The 21,930-nt window shown below is 34.8% G+C and overlaps 1 protein-coding gene across 1 annotated transcript; it reads left to right on the plus strand.

Moving 5' to 3' along the window:
• Positions 1-19,103: 19,103 nt before the first annotated feature.
• On the plus strand, positions 19,104-21,707 carry LOC131146353 (pentatricopeptide repeat-containing protein At1g08070, chloroplastic-like). Its single transcript, XM_058095927.1, has one exon. It carries the CDS (start codon positions 19,349-19,351, stop codon positions 21,236-21,238), a length of 1,890 nt encoding a protein of 629 aa, XP_057951910.1. The 5' UTR covers positions 19,104-19,348; the 3' UTR covers positions 21,239-21,707.
• Positions 21,708-21,930: the final 223 nt, after the last annotated feature.

The raw sequence follows: 21,930 nt of genomic DNA on the forward strand, positions 1-21,930 counted from the left end.
TACATACACGCTTATATTTTAAATGAGATATAATTTGTGGTGAATCGATGTAAATTTAATTTAGTCAAAAAGTTTTAAAACTCAATTCACTCCCTCTCTTGGGAATTTACCATTTCTGTCAAATTATATCAAGATTATCACATTTGTAGGAATACTATTAAGATTTTAATTGTTAAGAACTACGTAATTAGATCTTGAGTCAAGTAATTAATTTTCCTAAATCTTAAAAGAAGTTAGTGATTGAAATGTAACTATTATAATGAACAATTGTTGCTCTCTTGTAAAATATGTAGATAGTTTTTATTTTAAAATGAAAATAAATGTATTGAGATTGATGCATTTAGCTCATATATATATTTATGAAAATATGTCATTATTTGAATAAGATACCAATTATGAAATTTGAAAGCATGAGTTTCGGATTTTAGATTTTAATTAAAATTGATTAGGACAAAATTTAGTGTAATTTTATATTATATTTTGTCCAAATCTGCATGAATCCAAGTTGAAAGCCTCTTCCAAACATAAAATAAATATTTATTTTCTATCTTTTAATTAAATAATAATTAAAAATATAATAAAAGAAGAAAAATATTTAAAATTTGATAATAAAAATATAATTTATTATAACTAGTTTACTTAATTAGTTTATTTCATTCCCTTTTGTGCTAGGAGAATAATCCAACAATACATATCATTGAAAAATAATAAAAAATTAATAAAAATAAATATCAACATAAATAACTGCAATGTTAGAAACTTTAGGTCTTAATGAAACTTGAAATAGAGAATATTAGTGACACCAAACAACTCCTAAATTACCACCATATCAAATGCCTTTTGTAAATTAAATATGTGAACGTGAGATTCGTATTTCAAGAAATCAGTAAGAAAATCAAACTTTCAACATAAAAATGTGAATAGAAATTGCATACACAGTAGCTTTGTGCACCGGGTTGCCCTTTATATATATATGTGGGGTCTAGGAAAGAGGCAGACCACAATGGGTCTATAGTACGTAGCCTTACCTTGCATTTAAAATGTAACGCCCCGATCCTCTAAGTGGCCTCGAAGTACTACTAAACATACATACCTTCTAATACCTTACATATACAACCCACCCAAAACAAGGGAAAACGGGTGTTCCATACTAATCTGTAAAAAAACATACACAACAGAAATACAAACAACATCTAATACATACCAGAGTTTCTAACTATTCTCCATATACATCCATACATAATTAAAACATAATCTGCTACTACAATCCCCAAAAGACAGACACAGACTAATATCTCACCAGCTCTGACAAGGACTGTTTGCCATCTAACTTAGCCCAGAAGAACGCTAGGCTCGATCCCTCGGAGGACCTGAAATTTGTATGTTAGGGTGAGACACCTTTCAGTAAGACGAATTACATTATCATCAGTGTGTGGTTAACATGAGATTTCGTATTTACATAATACTGCTAACATTAATCATTTAACTGGCATTTAAAACTGTACTAAAATGTATATCTAAAAATACATGCTTTCATAATAATATATTGCTAGCTCAATATAGCCCTTTCTATAATAAAAGTGCTCATATATGCCTAGAAGATATAACCTGGTCTGTAGGACTAGCGTCGTCACGCCATCACATACACGTGAGACATGCTTCCCCCCATGACGGGTTGTGCAGCTCGAAGGCTAGACCTAGCTAATAGCCGGCTGACTATAGTTAAATCAGTCGTAAAGTAGTACGATGGTGCCTACCAAGTGCCTGAAGGTTGAGTCATCTGGGATTACTACATCGGATGGAGCCGCAGAAAACCTTTGGGGAGTACTTTACCCAGGTCACCAATTGCCTTTCCCATCCACACTCTCGATATGTGGATTGCACCTCTACATACATTTAGCTACGGTGCCGAGCTTTAACATAGAACATAATAACATGGTTCTACTATCATATATGGCAATTTACATCGTATAAAACTGTATCCATAATTCATTTCATAAAATTGTACATATCTCTGCTACAAATCTGCTGGATAATGACTCGGTAAAAACCGGCATATCATATCATTTCTCATATCTCATATCTCGACATATAGCCGTTACATTTCAATATTTCACAAACACATGCTCATTTAATGCCAATTAAAAACTATACTCATATCACACAATTTTTCATCAATTAATTCATAAATAAATCATCTGCTTGATAAAGTAATTTCAGCTGCTAAAACTGGGGTATGAATATCTCCAAGTTGTTATTTTATTAAATATAGATATATAGTTAAATATGAAAAAAATGGAGAAAATCAACCCTACTGCTTTGGTTAATTTTAAAATAAGCTTATGGCTTAAAATAACGATTTTCGAACCGGTGAAAACGTTCATAAAGATCTATACTATACTTTAAAAATATCATACTTAAATTTAAATGGTTAGTTTCGAAAATAAAGTTGGTTAACTGAACCCTAGACCCAAAAACTCTCGAAAAAGCCATAACTAAATATATAAAAATCATTTTAACATTTCATTCGGTTAAAACTCTTAAACATAACTAACATAATATAATTCCCTTACCTGATTCCTAGAAACGACCTGAGGCGCTCAAAAACCACACCCGAACTTTTTTTCGAGTTCTAGAATCTACTCCACTACACTTGTAGAGATTTACCCCTTGTTCCTCGTGGTAACTTCCGATCGTCGAAATGGGCGACGAATGGCGAACGATCGAAGAGAGAGAGAGAGAGAGAGAGTGGCATGGGTTCTAGAGAGAGAGAGCTTTTTAGATTTCTTAATGAAGAAGCAAACAAAAAACCTATTTATAACCCCTTGACTAGGTCAAATTTGTCGACGAAATGACGCCTTCATGGACGAGGCACTGAATTTCGTTGACGAAGTACAGAAGGACCTTCGTCGACGAGAACATTGGCTTCGTCGACGAAGCCTGCTGTTCCATGTTGAAATTTTCCTTTATTTCTTTCTTATTTAATTTCCGAGTTCGGATCTCTACATAAAATCTATATTATTTTAAATAAAAAACTGGTCTTCTCCTAATTAAAATATTTTTGACTGAAAACTTTTTCGCCAAGCTCATAGAACCTGTCAAAAAGGTTTGAGAATTTCATTAAAAATATATATTTTAAAAATATTTTCCAGTTTATTATAATATGCTATACCATCTATATATATATATATAAAAGTCAACTTCTTGTTTTTTATTTTTTTTTATTTAAAGTTTGCCCTGTATTGATTATTTAAAAAGTTTGAAAAAAAAAAAAATCTATCTATGTAGAGTACTTATTAAAGTTTTATGGATAAATTGATATTAAAATTCTCTTACGTACACACAAAAAGAGGCATCATTATTCACAATGAGGAGAACCTAATCATTATGTAAAAAAAAATTAGAATTTTTTTTTTACTTTTTGAAACTTCCTGGTAATTGTTGGAGCAATTTTATTGACAAACTTAAATGAAAAAAAATTGTAATATATATATAGAATGTGAAACAAATATAAATTTAAAGATCATTTGATATTATAAAATAATTATAAAAAAACACTAAAGAAAGGATATTAATTGAAAATAAAATTGATAACTTGTTTGATTAATTTTTTAAAATTAAAATAAATTTTAAAATTTATCTCGATTTAAATTTAGTTTTGCACTTGCTAAAATATTACAATAAAAATAATTACAATTACTTTATTTTGTTACTATACTTTTAAACATATATTTTTATTACTCCAAGAACAATTCTTAACTAAAATTTTATACATAATAAATTATCTAATCTACAAAAACAATCTAAATATTAAGTATTGGAGAAACAGGTTTCCATAATAACAATGATTTTGAAAAAGAAAAATAATAAAAAAATACCTCACAGCACCTTCAAATCTTCAATACGGAAGAATATATTATTATATATCTTTTGGTACCTGTCACTCGTCAGAGTCTTACAAGCTAGAACACGAGAGGATATTTTCGTCATTTACTGTGTAAAAGTGGAAGGGCATTCTAGTCCTTTCGGAATAACAAGGCACTCGCCGCGTGGCACTCATGGACCACGCGGTCCACGATTTTACCAAAAACTATATATTTTTTTATATAAAAGAGCAGCGAGGGAAGTGCCTGGAAGATGCCAATTGCGGTTACTTTCAAAGTTAAAATAATTCCCTTCATTTTCCTTCCTTTCCGTGTGAGGACCATTTAAAAAGTAGTTATTGCCCGACCGTTGAAGTCCGGAATTGGTACCATGCGGCGCAGGCCTATCGTGGTCATGGACCTTTCTAGGCACACCATTTTTTTTTTTTGTCTGGTATGAAAGTGAAAAATACAATGCTACCTTTAGGGATTTGAATATGAAAAGTATTTTCATGTATACCACAAGATTTTAGGATAAATAATAACAATCCACTGTTTCATATGAAAGAATGGAATAGATGAAATGAAATTTGTCATTACATTTTTATAATCCATCTCATTCTATCTTATCAAATAAGTCATTAGCATTCCATACTAATAATTTATTTGGCATACAAGAATAAAAGATACTGGAATGAAATTAGTTTTTATAGTTTTACATCATAAATATTTTTTCATTCTGTTCAAGTCACAGTTCATTCTAGTCTTGCGTACGAAATATGAAGTAAGATTATGTTTAGTTCATGAAATGTCTATATATATATACAAGGAATATAATAGTTATAATTGAAATTTTTAATTAATTTAGATTAAAAAAATACCATGAAGTAAAAGACAATGTAAGGTAGAACTAGGTGCTTTACGAATCGAAGATAACTTTATAATTTCAAATTATACGAAAAATCTCAAAATTTTTTAAATGTTAGATCCCAATCAATCAAAATATTTTATTATATGACATGCAAACGCCCACCACTAGTTAATAATAAATTTTTGAGTATAAAGGGTCTTGATGCGAAACTTCTCACTTAATTAGATAGAAAAAATTTAAAATATAAATAAAAATCAATAAAACAAAAATAATTAATTAAACAAAAATATAAACCAAATTATACATCGCACATGGGGAATGGTATGAACACGGCAAGTGATTCCTCATAATCCATATGGCTGCATAGTGTAATATCCAATATAGTATTATATATTAATTATCTGCCTTTCCCCGTTGGGAGGCTTGACTTTAGGCTGGCGTGGTGCTTGTTCAGTCTTCACATGGTTGATTTTATTTTTAGTTAACATGTGGATAGTGCTGCACTGCATTCTACCATATAATTTCATATTTTTTTTTAAACTTTGAATTTGAATTTGAATTTGTATAAATTTTAACTATGATAAAATTAATAAAATTTTATTGAATCCATACAAATATAAATTCAACACTCAAAATTGATTTATGCTGGCAAATAAAACTCAAGGGGACATGAAATCTTGAATTATATTCGTATAAGTGGTCAACCACTTGCTCAATTTTCTAAGGACGATATCTTAAATTATGTGAAATAACAAAATAGTTTGTGTTTCATGTTAGATATAAAGGAGGCTTTGTTTGGGAACATTGATGGGTTTGATTCTTTGTTTAATAGTTTGGAGGTTGTGGAGAAGGAGATGTGTGGCTAGAATTGAGGGGAAATTGGAGAGTTGTACAGATGTATGACTGTCCAGTAAGAATTGGGTGGAGGTTTTGAGTGAGAACATGACAGTTATGACTCATTTAAATGATGCTGATGTTCGGATTTTGTAGAATCTGGAGGTTCAGATTGTGAATAAAAAGAATAAAGTTATGCAAGTTGTGAGATGGCTAAAATTGAGGCAAGGGAGGTTGAAATTAAATTTGGATGAGAGTAGCTTGGGGAACCTAGGGCTGGCAGGTGGTGGTGGCATCCTTAAAGACTATACAAGTTCTTTTATTTTTGGTTTTTCAAAATATTTTGATTCTTGTTCTAATAATGAAACTGAATTGAGAGCAGTGATGGAAGGAATAAATTTTTGCAAACAATTGGGCCATACCAGTATTGACATTGAATGTGATTCATATACTGTAGTAAATTGGATAAGATCCAGTAAATGTTTTTTATGGTATTTTTGAAATTTTTGGGAGCAGCTTATTGGTGTATTAGAGGGAGTAGATTTTTTTATAAATCATTTCTATAGAGAAAGGAATAAAGTGGCAAATGTGTTGACTCGACAAGGTGCCATAGGGAGGAATAATTTGTTTACAAATAGTAGTCAACTTCCTAAAGTTATTAAAGGTTTATATAGATTGGAGAAAATAGGTACAACTTATATAATGTATGTTTAGTTGGTTTCCTTTTGGTATTGGTATAGGTTTGTTTTCTTCTTTTGTTTGGTTTGATGCATGATTTGTTTTTTATTTGGTTATTATGTAAGCACCAAGTGTCATTTTGTTTCTACGGTATTCTTCCGTCATAAGTGAGAGTTATTAATAAAATTAAGAAATGAGGTGCCACCATCTTTTACCAAAAATAAAAAATAAAAAAATACTAGTATAAATACTGTTGTATCAACTTTTTCATCAATTTCGGAATATATATTTATTTATTTAACATGGTATTTGTAGGGACCCAAATCCGAAAAATAAATAAAGAAAAGAAAAGGGAAATTAAAAAGGATGAAATGACAGAGCTAGTCGACGAGACTCCATTTCTCGTCGACGAAGTGTAAGAACCTGAATTTGTATTGTATAGGTTAAGTATGTAAAAGAGGGGTAAAATGGGAATTCTGCAGACTTCGTCGACGAGGCCATAATTTGTCAACGAAGGTAGTGGATTTCTCGTCGATGAAATTCAGAGCCTCGTCGACGAGAAAAAGCCGAGAGGCGGTAAAAATTAGAAATATCATGGTTCGTCGACGAATTTTGTGAAGACTTCGTCAACGAGAAGACCAATTCGTCGACGAAATCCCTCGGGTCAAAGGTCTATAAAAGAGATATTTGGGTTTCTTCTTGGCTAAGTTATGGATATTCTCTCTCTCTCGCTAGGATTTCGAAGCTTTCTCTCTCTCTCTCTCTCTCTCTCTCTCTCTCTCTCTCTCTCTCTCTCTCTCTCTTCGATTCCTTCACCGTTTGTCGCCGGATTCACAAATCCAACGATACTGCGAGGATCAGTGAAGGATTCTCTACGTTTCTACTGGATCGGAATCTCGATTCGAGCATTTTTGGGTTTCGGGCCAAAATCAAGGTAAGACTCGATTTTCATTTCTGATTCGGTACATGTGTAGAGGTACGGATTGTAAGTATGTACTATACTGTGGTTTGTAGGTTTCAGAGTCTCGGTTAGTAGTTTTGAGGACCTTAGAGTTCGTAGTTGGTTTTCGGGTTAAGGTAAGGGGATTCTGTTTATATCAGTCCATTTTCGAAATCGGGATCGATAAGCCTATAGGCTACGATCGTATGTATGTTTTAGCTACTTATTTGGGGAAATCTATCGGGTAAAAACACAGGATTTTTGGGTTACAATTTTTTGAGAAAATTGGGGATTTCGGGTATCATCTCTATTTTGTTTGGAAAACCGTTCGTCTTGTTTAAACTATATTATTAAGGTGACCGTAATCCATATTTGCATAAACTGTATACTTGAAAATGTAAATGATATGATTTGCCATAAACCAAATAAGTGTGGTATGTATGGATGTATTTATTTGTTCCAGGTATTTGTAAAATAGCTATGTGACGGCTAATTACCGTACGCTGAAATGTATAGGGACGTGAGTTCCAAAATGATTCCAGGTTTTGTGAAATCGGGCTATATGGCGGCTAATTACCGTACGTCGAAAGTGGCTGACTCTATATCCGGGGTGTGAAAAATCACCAGTATGATTCGGCTGGTCACCAAAGGTGTGATCTACACCGTATGTAGCAATGGATTCACTGTGGGCCTAGGTCATCGCAACGTAGTTGTCACATGGCAATATAATCGGGGTGAGACTAGGTGACCTTGTGTAGTTGCGTATGTAGCAATGGATTCACTATTGGGCCTAAGTCGTAGATCTTCGTAGTTGCATGTGTAGAAACGTAACCGTTGTGAGACTAGGTGACCTTGTGTAGTTGTGTATGATGCAATGGATTCACCATTGGGCCTTGTTCGTTGCAGCGTAGTTGCGTAGGTAGCAATGTAATCGCTATGAGATGGGGTGACTTGGTGTAGTTTCGAACTAGTGTGACGACACTGACCGTATGTATGTATGTATGTATGTATGATGGGTATCGTATGAACTGGAATGTTTTTTGAAAATACTGGAACTGTATGTATATGTATGAAACTGTACTAATTGTTTCAACTGTATCGTATGTATAGTGTTATGAAGTATGTAAAATGACAGCGGTATGCCACACACTGATATAAACTGCTTTCTTCCTTACTGAGAGGTGTCTCACCTCGAATGTACGTACAATATTTTTTAGGGCCTTCAGGTAGCGGTAAGTAGCATCCTAGCGGGTGGAAGCAAGGGTGTCATAGCTACTGCTAGTACCTTCTAGGTATGAGTTTTGGTATTCAGGTTGCCGGGATAGTTGTAGACACTTGGGGTATGTTTTGTATTATGGGAATGTATGTCCTAGTTGTATAGACTCTGGCATGATACTGTTATTGTAACACCCCAACCCCGAGGGGCCTGAGATATTAACTTTTTACTATTGATTTACAGCGGAAGCAAAATAAACTCAATTTTTATTAAACCAGAGCGCTAATTATCCAAATCACAATCATTTATTTTAAAAGAAGAAAAATTACACAAGGGTAAAAATCTGACATCATACTAATATTTCTAAACAAATCTTTATTTTTCTATCCCCACCCGCATGTTTGTTAAGCCTAATTTCCAACATGTTCTTCAGAGTTATCTGAAATAAAAAATATGATTGGAGTGAGACGACGCTCAGTAAGTAAATAAGATTATTATTAGTGTGTGGCCAAAATGAGTTTTTTAAAAATTTCGTAAAACAATATTTAATACTATAACTTCAAAATTTCTTTTAGAATAAATATAAATTTAAAAATTTCTACATAAAACTTTTGTCATCAATTACAACAGTAAAATTTTATAATTATATACTATAACTGTTAAATTAAACTTTTAACTTTAAAATTATATAAACATTTAATGATAAACATACATATACTTCTCCTTATACGTTTTCCTTAGATCGTCATTTAAGCACCAAAATGATCCTTTTCACGTAAACTTACACTTTTTCTTCAAATCATCAGTAACTTTGTACACGTAATTAAATATGTATAAACATATATTATAAAAACCACCCTTAGGCCTGTTTGTCGTAAGTCATGTTTACCCCCATGACTGGGTTGTGCGGTCCGAAAACTGAACTTAGCTGGCTGGCCGACCAAACTAAATCAACGTACGTAAACTTTAAGTGAGATTTTCCTTATTAAGTCCTGGTCCGGAACCAGGTGTGCATTCAGGAGAAATCCACTAACATAAATAACCACTCTGTAAACAGTGTGGGTGCACTCTGATCCGTATAAACTTTAAGCTGCGGTACCGAGCATCTGTAACTTTGAACTTTCGTTGCCATAAGGGGTTTTAAAATTATCTTATTATAATTTATGCAATTTAAAATAATATCGTGAAAATCTCATCTTTACTCATATTTTTATAAAAAAATGTAACGTAGAAATAAACTCATGCCACACAATTTTTGTGTTCAAAATATATATAATTTTATTTTTGAATAGAAAGAAATGCTGAAAATTTACCCGAGGGGATTGGAACATTTCTTAATCCAAAAATAGATGCAAGTATATTAAAGAAAGAACTGGTATAATTAAATATGCGTAAAAATAAACTTATGAAAATTTTGTGGAACTAAGTAACATAATTAAAATTTACGTACAAAATAAACTTGGGTATGAATTTAAAATAAAAAAGAAACTAACATAATCAAAATTTACTTACCTTCTTCCTTACGAACACTGTAACTATCTCTAAGAAATGAGATCAGAAAGAGTGGGTGATTGAGAACTTATTCAAAAATTCTTTCTCCACCACAAATTCTTTCACTCACTAATCCTTCTCTTCCTTGGAAAATTGTTGTGAAAAATGAAGGTTGAGAGCTCCCTATTTATAGGAAAATTTTGGGAAAGAAATTAAATTTATAAAGTGTGGGGAGATGGGTGAAATTATAATTTTTTAAAAATTAAAGAATGGGCAAGGGATGGGTAAGGTATGGGTTGAGTATGGGATGGGAATGGAGGCCATGTGGGAGTGCTTGCCACCATTCCCATTAAATAAATTTTTAATTAATCACTTACCTAATTAATTAGTCAATTAGTTAATTAATTATTTTATTATTTTATTATTTTTCTTAATCATTATTATCATTGTTTTTACTTTTAAACTATTTTTAGTATTTATTTATTTTATTATTTATTTTTGAACAAAAATTAAATTTGAATTTTGAAAACTCATGTGGGCCCCACATGGTCTTTGTGGACTTCGAGACTCGAATGGATCCTACATAACTCGTATAACTCTTATACGATTTTATGCATCCTATATAACTTTGAGACTCGTGTAAACCTCCATACGGCTTTGGGACTCATGTGGGCCCCTCATAAGATACCTATATTATTATTATTTTATCATATATTTCTATAAATTATATCAGTCAAAACATTATTTTATGTACTTATTTACGTATATAAACAGTGTCTTGTGGCTCCGGGACTCATGTGGACCCCACATGGTCTTGTGGACTCCACATATGATACCTATATTATTATCATCTTATTATGTATTTTTACAAATTATGTCTGTCAAAACACTATTTTATGTATATATACTTATTTACGTGTACAAACAGTGTCTATCCTGTTTATCCTATGAAATTCCATTTTGACCAGGCCGACCTCCAGGGAGCGACTGAGACGCAATGGCCTCTGAGTATTCGCTAAGATAAGGTCTTTCTTAGGCATCAAACATGGAATCAAGGATCCTATAGAAAAACACTTCTGTATTGATATTAACTTAATGACCATTTTTATTATTTTATTATTATTGTACTTTAATTATATATATATATATATATATATTTTGGGTCATCACAGTTATTGTATAAAGGACCGTATTCCACTGCGTATGTCGATGAGTATGGATGATGGTATGTATGTATATAGGGCAACCGTGTACCCCATGGGGTCGTACCCTCATTGTATGTTGTATCGTGTATGTTTTGATTGATATAGAGACAGGTTAGGTTCCTAAATTCACCTCTGAGTCCCGTTTCCGGGTTTGGGGCGTGACACGAATTCTCTACTGTGGTTTGGTGACGAGACGTAGAGACCCGTCGACGAGAAGATGTCAAGGGATTTTCAGAGATTCTGAAATCTCAGGCTCGTCGACGAGAACTTCAACTCGTTGACGAGGTTGGCCAGGTCAAACTAGTTATAAATAGAATATTCATTTCTTTCTTACTAAGTTACCTCCATTCTCTCTCTCTCTAGAACTCGAACCAGCTCTCTCTCTCTCTAAGAATTCATGTCGTCTGTAGCCGGAATTAACGATCTGACATCACTATGTGGATTAGGAGGAGAATCTCTACAGTTATAGCGAATCAGATTTTCGATCTGAGGATTTTTGGATTTTTCCCAAAAATAGAGGTAAAGATCTAATTTCATTTTTGGTTTAGTAGTTATGTAGTAGTCGAGATTATAGTGAAGTATTGTTCTTCGGGTTTTTAGGTTTCAGAAATCCCGAGTCGTTGTTTTGGATTGATTCGTTCGTGTTTCGATTTTCGAGATTAAGATAAAGGGATTTGTTTACATCATTATTTTCAGAAAACTAAACTGCTAGAAAGTTAGCCTATGTATTTATGTATGTTTTGACTGCCTATTTGCAAAATTTTACCGAGCATAAATGTTGTTTCTTACGATTTTATGGTTTTACGATTTTTGGCGAAAATGAGGTTTTGGCATATGAACTCTAAACTTTCCAAAACTGATTTATTTTTTTTTTAAACTAAAATAGGAGCTGCTTAATACTGATGTTTGCAATCCAAATGGTATTTTTCAAGTTATATACTATTTATAGAGGATTTTGGCGAAATAAGCGTGATGTATGATATGAAGTGGGACATACTGAACTGTTATACTTGTAAATGAACTATGAGAACTGAAGTTCCATTTTGTTATTTGAAAATGTGAAAAACAGGTGCCGGTTAATCACCGAGCTTTATATGTAAAAAGGGTTGAACCGATAGCGTGTGTGCCGATTAACACCACTGTTTGAAAGAAAGAAAGAATGCATGACGACAATTGTGAAATTACTGGAATTGCACAGGTTGTTATGTTTTCATTATAAATTATATATATGATAAATTGGGACCACAACTTGTTACTAAAGGAGTTGAAAGACACTCTGAAGGAGTTGAAAGACACTCCAAGTTATCTGAGGCTTTAAATAGCCTGAGGCGCAGTTCCGTTGCTAACTGAGGTACAGTGCAACCACACATGCGAATCAGTGTGAGTATCGAGATAGTAGGCTTGTAGGAGTATATGGGGCCACTGGTGAAATAATGGATCAGGTGGGGCAGTCGGACTATATATATGTGATGCTTGATAGTGCCTACATGAATAGGGCCCTATCAAAGTTTATCAGTGCACAACCCGTGCCATAAGGTAATTAGGCATATTTACGAAAGTTCCAAAGCTGGTCATTGTCCTAAATTTTCATATACATGATTTTAAAACTGAAATGGGCAAAGTCACAGGTTTAAGTACCGTGTGGAGGGATCATACAGTGTATGGGCCTGTAGCCTACCCTAACCTCGGGAACTCTCGCTTGTAATGATGCTGAATTATGTTTATATATCTCTTATAGTACAATATTGTGAATGTGATATTGTGTAACTATTTTTAATTGAAATAAACTCATGTAGTCACGTGCTAATGTAATATCTTCCACCTTATTGAGAAATGTCTCACTCCAATCTTACAACCTTTGTTTTAGATCCTACAGGACGTCGGTCCTAGTCTTCTAGAAGGACATTGGCTCGTAGAGTCTTGTTAGTAGACATAAGTTTTTGTATCAGTACTGGGTTGTTAGCCTGGTTGAATGTAAAGGGGTATAATATAGTTTATGTTTTAAGTATGGATTTTGTGTACTGAAGAATACAGATAGAACTCTAGTATATATCTAATAGGATCCCGTAAGAATGTTTATGTTTTTCCGCTGTGCATGAATACAAATTTGTATGAGATACACCTATTTGTCCCTGTTTAGGGCAGGTTGTTTATGTATGTTTATCAGATACAGGTATAACGTATGTGTAGTAGCACTCTAGGTTCGTACAAAGGACTGGGATGTTACAGTTTGGTATCAGAGCCATAGCCAATCGGAAGTGTGATGTGAATTGCACTGCCTGGTTATGGATATGCTCAAAGCTTAGGTTGCTAGGTTCTGTAGATTAGATTATACCAGAGTTTAAGATGTGAATATGATTATCGAGTGAAGCTTTGTACACCTGGAGATAGGAAATTTATTGACAGACTTCTATGTTTTTCTGGATCATTCGAAGGGTTGAGAAAATCATGACAATCTATTGACGGTTTTTGTTTCCAAGTGGAAGGGCGGAACTTGGGGTAGAATGAGAATGTAAGTCATTAGAGTACGTCAGTACTAGGCATGTTATATGGGAAATGAGTTTATAGTATTGCAATATTAGTTGATTAATCTTTTAATTGATTTCCTCAATTGTTTATTCAGGATGGAATCCAGGGATATTACTGCTAACGTCGTAGGCAGTAGTAGTGAAGGAGTTGGCCATGAGGTTGGCAGCGACTCCATGAGTGTTCTGCGGGACTTCGCTCAGCAGCTTATGGCTGAGGTTGTCCGAATGAATAAGGGTTAGGATCATCCCCTTGCTGAGTTAGGATGCTCCATTAACCAGTTCACACGATTGAAGCCTTCTGTCTTCGTAGGGAGTGCAAATCCGATTCGAGCTAAGAATTGGATCGGGGAGATTGAGAAGATTCTAGATGTCCTGAACTGCACTAAAAAGCAGAAGGTAGCTTTTGCGACGTTTAAGTTGACGGGTGAAGCAGAGAGGTGGTGGAAGTCAGTTAAGATGCTTGAAGAGCATCGACCTATTCGTGTAGTTGTGACATGGGCCCGGTTCAAGGAGCTATTCTTTGAACGGTATTTTCCAGCCATGGTCAGAAATGCCAAGATGGAAGAATTCATGAGTTTGGTGCAGGGGCAGCTGTCAGTTCAGCAGTATGCTGCCAGATTTCAAGAGCTATCCCATTTTTCTCCATTCATGATTCTAGACGAGGCAATAAAGGCCTGGAAATTTTAGAGGGGCCTGAAAAAGGAGATTAGGAAGCAGACTGCGATCTGGCAGATGCAGGACTTTACTACTTTGGTGGATAAAGCCATTGTAGCAGAGGAGAGTCTGCAGGAAGACTCTATGGTATAGCCTCCGAAGAAGAGACCTGTGCCTTCTAGTTCTTATGGAGGGGCAAAGCAGGGCAACTGGAAGAATAAGAATAGTAGTGGTGCTTCTCAGAGTACCACATCCACTTCTATTTGTTCTACATGTGGAAACCCTCACGCAGGGCAATGTTGGAGGGCTATTGGGGCTTGTTTACAATGTGGTAAGATATGACATTAGGTGAAGGATTGTAATCTGTCGAGGTATGGCGGAGCTTCACAACAACCTTTCAGAGGTGGTGCGCAGGCGCCATGAAGTGGACAACAAGGGGTTCTGCCCAGGCTAGGGTGTACTCCTTGACTCCGGGTGATGTAGAAAATGCTAGAGATGTGGTAACAAGTACTATTTACATGCTTTCCAATAAAGCTATTATATTATTTGACTCGGGAGCAACATATTCTTTTATCTCCTGGGGATTTGTTAAATTGTATGGATTAGAGATGCAACAGTTGGGTTATGAACTGGTAGTGGCTACGCCATGGGGTTGGTACCTGTATGTAGTAAAGTAGTTCGTGATTTTACCGTAGTGATCTAGGGAAGGGTACTACTAGTTAGCCTTATAGTATTTGACATGTATGACTTCGATATCATCCTAGGGATGGACTGGTTGTCTTCCAGTTATGCTAGTATCAACTGCCATAGGAAAGAAGTGATGTTTAGACCTCCAGAGGAGCAGGAATTCAAGTTTATAGGGTCATGTGTGCGTTCTACATCCTTTCAGCTTTGCAGGCTGGTAGATTGCTCTGGGAGGGATGCCAAGGGTATCTGGCGTTTGTGAAAGACACGCCGGCAGAAGAACATAAACTGGAGGCAATTTTCGTAGTGCGCGAGTTCCCCGACGTGTTTCCATAGGATTTGCCAAGATTACCTCCGGACCATGAAGTGGAATTCGTTATAGAGTTAGGTCCATGTACGACGCCAATATCGAAAGCTCCATATCGTATGGCTCCGACTAAATTGAGAGAGTTGAAAGAACAACTTCAGGAGTTGCTAGATAAAGGGTACATTCGACCGAGTGTTTCTCCTTGGGGAGCACCTGTTCTATTTGTGAAGAAGAAGGATGAGTCGATGAGGATGTGCATCGACTACAAAGAACTTAACAAGGTAATGATAAAGAACAAATACTCGTTACCTAGGATCAATGATCTGTTTGACCAACTACAGTGTATGCATATTTTCTCTAAGATCGAACTACGATTTGGGTATCACCAGTTGAAGGTAAAAATGGAAGATGTTCCGAAAACAGCTTTCCAAACTCGGTACGGCCATTACGAATTTATGGTTATGCCATTTAGCTTGACTAATGCACCTGTAGCATTTATGGATTTGATGAACAGGGTCTTTCACGAATACTTATACCAGTTCATCGTGGTATTTATTGATGACATCCTAGTGTATTTTAGGAGTGCTGTAGAGCATGAAGTTCATCTGAGACTGGTATTGCAAGTACTCAGGGATAAGAGGTTATACGCTAAACTAAAGAAATGTGAGTTTTGACCAGAATAGATTTCGTTTCTAGGGCATGTAGTGTCCAAAGGAGGCGTATCAGTGGATCCTAGTAAGATAGAGGTAGTAGTGGACTAGGCGAGACCGAGGAATGTTCAAGAGGTCAGAAGTTTTCTGGGTCTTATAGGTTACTACCATCATTTTGTAGAAGGGTTCTCCAGTTTTGCAGGTCCTTTGATGCGACTCACGAGAAAGAACATGAGGTATGATTGGACTGATGAGTGCGAGCTAAGTTTTCAGGAGCTGAAACAGTGACTGGTTTATGCATTTATACATACACCTCTTCCCAAAAATCCTATACTAGATCCCCTAAAAACTACCGATAAATACATTTCCCCAAAAACACTTACCCTTCTGACAGGGCAATATAAATATCCCCTTTACCTTCAAGCCTAATCCGCTTGTCTAGATAGATCACTTGTAATATATTAAATTACTGGATGAGACAACTCTTAGTAAGAAGAAATATGCTATTATCAATGTGTAGCAACTGAGTTTTCATGAATAATATACTAATAAATAACTGAAACTAAGATAGCATGTAAAATAATATAAAGTATAACTCACACCTATGTGGCTTAAAATACATCTGTTTTTGAACTTTCTACTTGATCATACTTTTAGTAATCATAAATATATCTGTTGTTTTCCTGTAAATCTATATATATATACATAACTGTGAAAACTTCCCTGGATGACTGTATGTCATGCCTTGACCCCTCATGACAGGGTTGCGCGGCCTGTAGGCGAGACTTAACATTGGTTAGCCTACCGGGATAAGTCAACTGAAACCTCTGTCGTCAGATCGACCGCCTCAACCTAGACTACTGGGGAGCCTGCAATCTCTCCTAAGACGCGGTCGACTACTCATAAAATCCACACACTATCTGAGATATATGGCTATCTGAGATATATGGTTGCACTCTCATATAAAATAGTTATGGTACCGTGATATGAAATTTGAACTGTCCCATCAGGATCTGATAATATATATAATACTGTTTAATATATATTTTACTATTTTACCATGATTCTGTTTCAACTGTAATAACTATAACATTGTAAAAACTGATATGGATAAACTCTAATATCTGAATAACTAAAATATCTGAATGTTATGATTCTAAAGTCTGTATATCATGGTATTCTGTAAATGTTATAAAATATATTTCTGTGCGTATACTGCAAATCATGATATTCTGAATGCTATATAAATTCTAAGCTGATCTAATATTAACTCATGCCACACAACTAAATAAATACAACCCTTGTATTAAAATCTGTATTTTCCTGATAATAAAAATAATCTATAATATGTGAAATTTTCTTGAAAACCCATAATTTCATACTATAAACCATCCAAAATTCATATCCCAAAATACATATATTTTTCTAATAAGAATTTCTAAAATTACTAGCATAACATATTTCCTTTACCTAACTGACTGTGAGGCTTAACTCCAATTCTATCATCACGCCCACAATGTACCACACAAAATCCTGAAATATATATGCATATATATATATATATATATATATATGTATGTATGTATGTATGTATGTATTTCCAATTTCAATAATCTAAACTCGGAATAATAACTATATTTGTCTTTTCCCTAGGCTCACATCTATATTTTATCCATAAAATTCTAAACTACTAATTATTTATCAATGTTACTTGAGTTCCTGAGGGAACACTTGCTAGGATCCTCAACCCATGCCCGAGGTGTTTGGAAACCCAAACCTTGAAATCACGACACCCTAATTTGATCAACTCAAACTGTAATATATTCTTATCTAACACAAAATCTGGGTTTAGAAAAGCCTGATAAGCATAAAAGCCCTAAAATAACCTACTTACCCTGATTTTGGGATGATGCCTAAACTTCTCAAATCAAAATTATGCTCCGGCTATATTGTAAAGAATCTCCCAGAGATCATCATGGTAACTTTTGATCATCGAATCGGGGAAAAATGGGGCTGAAATCTTAGAGAGAAGGTGAGAGAATTGAAAATCTAGAGAGAGAGAGAGAGAGAGAGAGAGAGAGAGAGAGAGAGAGAGAGAGAGAGAGAGAATTGAATTCTCACAAAAAATATGATTTTCTTGTATTTATAGGTGGTTGGCCACGTGACTTCGTCGATGAGAGACGTGGCCTCGTCGACGAACCAAAGAAGGGAGTTCGTCGACGAAGGTGAAGAGCTCATCAACGAACCAATGGATTTGAATTACCCCCTCTCAACATCTCTTCGTCGACGAGACACTAAAACTCATCCACGAAGACTACATGAGAGTTCGTCGACGAAACCAGGACGTTCATTACGAACCCAGCTTTGTCCTTTTTTAATTTTCTTTTCTCTCTATCATTTAATTATTATAACTTTCGTGTCTCAACATCCTCACACTCAAACATGCATGCATCCATGCAAAACATTCTCTGACATATGCACCTAGATGCAACACACTCACATCAAATTATCTGATTTTTTTATATTTATAGAATAATTATAAAATACCATTATGTTTTCCTTATTTTTTTAAAAGAAAATTTATAAATCTTTTACACAAATTTTAGAAAACTGGTTGCATTTGGTTTGTGGGATATTTATTTTTAAGAATATATTAATTTTAATAAATTAGTTATAATTAGTTATATAAAAAATTATATTGTTACTATAAAATAAATAATATTGTGAAATATTTTATGATTTGATAATAAGGAATAGATAATAAATAGTTATTTTTAAATTTCATTGTGAGGATGTCTATTCTTTTTTTCTTATATTTTAAATGAAATAATTTGGAATATATAAGGAATAACTATTTCCTCAATTTTTAAAGTTTAAACTATATTTCATCTTATTCCACCAAACCAAACAAAGTGTGAAAGATAAAGTGACATTTTTATAATTACTTTAAAATATGTAAAAAATAAAAATTATTGTCTACGACTAAACAATTTCCAAATTTTTTCACTTTTTTTTAAACCCCCTTAATTCAATGGGTTTGCACATTAAATGAATTTGAAAACATAGAATTTGGATATTAAATTTAGAGCTGCATGAAGTTAGATTAACTTAAATAGAAATTTACATAAAATTTTCTTTTCAATTAATACAACTTAAAATTTAAGATTAATGAAATTATTTTTTGGAGAACAGTCACTCCTCCTTAGAAACAGCAAGGGTTTCAGTTGTCAATGGGACGCGGCCACCAGAGCCTGCTAACGGTTAGCATTTGAATTGCAGTTACCGCCATTAGAAGACCTTCTTTTCTCAGGCTGCGGCTGGCCTGTAATATCAACAAACAGAGACTCCGATTTGACAAACCCTACTCACCCCATGGAAACTACAACCTAGAAAAAAGCTCATGCAAAAGAGATGCAGCTGAACACTCATGCTTCTCGTCCCCCGTATGCCCACATACATGGAACGCCATCTTGTCAACTTACTTCACTCTTCTCTTCACATAAACCAGTTCAAGCAAGTTCACGCTCTCATCATCACACAGTACCCCACTCTCGCTCCTACCCTCATTCAAAAACTCCTAAAGGTATCATTTGTTGATTATGGTCGTCAATTGTTCGACCAAATTCCTCACCCAGACCAATATTTATATAATACTTTTATATCTGCATACACCAAGCTTTCTTTGAACAAAGAAGCCGTGGAATGTCTCTTTTTGATGCACCGTAACGAAATCCAGATAGATTGTTTTGCCATTCCGCCTGCTCTGAAGTCGTGCTCTTCATTGTTGGCGACCAATGTTGGGAAACAAATTCATTCTTTGGTAATAAACTGTGGGTTCGATTCAAATGTTTTTGTTCAGACAGCTTTGATGGATTTCTATGCCAAGACTGGTGATCTGGATTCGGCTAGACAGATTTTTGATGGGATTTTAATTAAGGATCCCGTTTCTTATAATTGCTTGATTTCTGGGTATTCTAAATCAGGCAATGTTTTAGCGGCACGAGAACTGTTTGATGAGATGAAGGAAAGAACCATTGTTTCATGGAATTCTATGATTTCATGCTATGCACATAATGGTGATTGTCTTGAGGGGTTAAGAATTTTTGAAAGAATGCAGGTGGAAAAATATCCTCCCAATGAAATCACTCTAGTGACTGTGCTCTCTATGTGTGCTAAATTGGGTGACCTAGAGACGGGGTTGAGAGTTAAGAAGTTGATTGATGATAACAATTTGGGCGCTGGAATGATAATTTCAACTGCAATTATGGAAATGCTTATAAAATGTGGGTCAGTTGATGAAGCACGTGAAGAATTTGACAAAATGGTTGGTCGAGATGTTGTTGCATGGAGTGCTATGATTTCTGGTTATGCTCAGAATGGGAGATCAAATGAGGCACTTGAGCTTTTTGAACTTATGAAAAATGAACAAATTAAACCTAACAATGTTACACTTGTGAGCATTCTATCTGCTTGTGCTCAGTTGGGCTCTGTTGAAGCTGGTGAGTGCATTGGTAACTATGTAGAGAGTCTAGAATTGTTTTCAAATGTTCATGTGGCCTCAGCACTATTGGGTATGTATTCTAGGTGCGGAAATATCATAAAAGCTCGTCAAGTATTTGACAGAATGCCTTGCAGAGATATTGTTACGTGGAACTCAATGATTGCTGGCCTAGCATTTAATGGTTTTGCAGAGGATGCAATTGCTCTTTTTGAAAAATTGATGGAAACTGAGGTGAGACCAGATGATGTAACATTTGTGGGGCTTTTAACAGCTTGCACCCATTCAGGTCTTGTTGATCTAGGCCTTGAGTTCTTCAGAAGCATGAGATCAGATCATGATATTTCACCAAAGATAGAACATTATGCTTGTATAGTTGATCTTTTTTGTAGATCAGGAAGATTAAAAGAGGCCTATGATTTTATATGTAGGATGGAAATAGAGCCGAATGTTGTGATATGGGGTACCTTATTGAGTGCTTCTAACATCCACAGGAATGTAGAGCTTGCTGAGCTCTCAGTTCAGAAATTACTGATGTTAGAGCCTGAAAATTCTGGGAACTATGTCCTTCTTTCCAACATGTATGCCAGTGTGGGCAGATGGAGAGAAGCGTGGATGTTGCGGAAGTTGATGAAGGATAAAAACGTGCAAAAGACACCTGCGTATAGCTGGGTAGAAGTGGGGGATAGGGTTCATAGGTTTCTAGTTGGGGACACGTTGCATCCTAGATCTGATGAAATCTTTTGCGTTGTTTATGGTTTGGCAATGCAGTCAATTTGGGCTGGTTATGACTTGGAACCTAACTTACAGTGCAGTTAATTAGACAAGAAGCCAGAAGATGCTGGCTAGTGGAGCTTTTGAAGTCTGTTGGACTGTGTTTGGCAGTCGGCAGGCCTTTCTTTAAGTCTTGGTTGGTGCTCGAGCACCCTTTTCTGATTACCTATCTAAAAGAAAAAAATTCAGCTGAAAGATTTTAATTTCAAATCTGCACTCAAACATTTTGGCAATGAGCTGTCCAGAAAGATGTGAATGCTCCTGCCCTAGCAGGATCAGAGAGGAGGTCTTTGGCCTTGGATATCTTGTATTAAGGCTACCCAAAAGCAGAATAGAATTTATATGGTGTTTAGGTATATTACCTTGTTAACCAACATTTCAGTGGATGTCACCTTTGGAGAAGACATCGTGTCTCTGGATTAGATGTCCTGAATTGAATTTTTAACGGTTGTCAAATGGTTTAAAACGTATTCTACATGTTGAAGTGCAAAATCAATTTCTGTTCTTTTTCCTACATTCTGCTGAAATGTCACTTGCAGGAACAAAACACAAATTCTTTTGGCAGCAGCAGTACAGCTACTCATGCTGGGATAGATAATTGTCCTGCTTGCTGATTGTGGTAGATGACTATCCCACTTTTGATTTAACTAGTAGTATGTTTATTCTATCATTTTCCTTACATATATTCAGATATTTTTGGTTTTAGGCCTGCAGGATCATCAAATTCTTGAAGATTT

This window comes from Malania oleifera, chromosome 13 (assembly GCF_029873635.1).
Source record: "Malania oleifera isolate guangnan ecotype guangnan chromosome 13, ASM2987363v1, whole genome shotgun sequence".
In the NCBI taxonomy this organism is placed as follows: Eukaryota; Viridiplantae; Streptophyta; class Magnoliopsida; order Santalales; family Ximeniaceae; genus Malania; species Malania oleifera.

What these genes read in the sequence shown, in the direction of transcription:
- LOC131146353 (XM_058095927.1), top strand. Translation starts at nt 19,349, where the DNA reads ATGCTTCTCGTCCCCCGTATGCCCACATACATGGAACGCCATCTTGTC.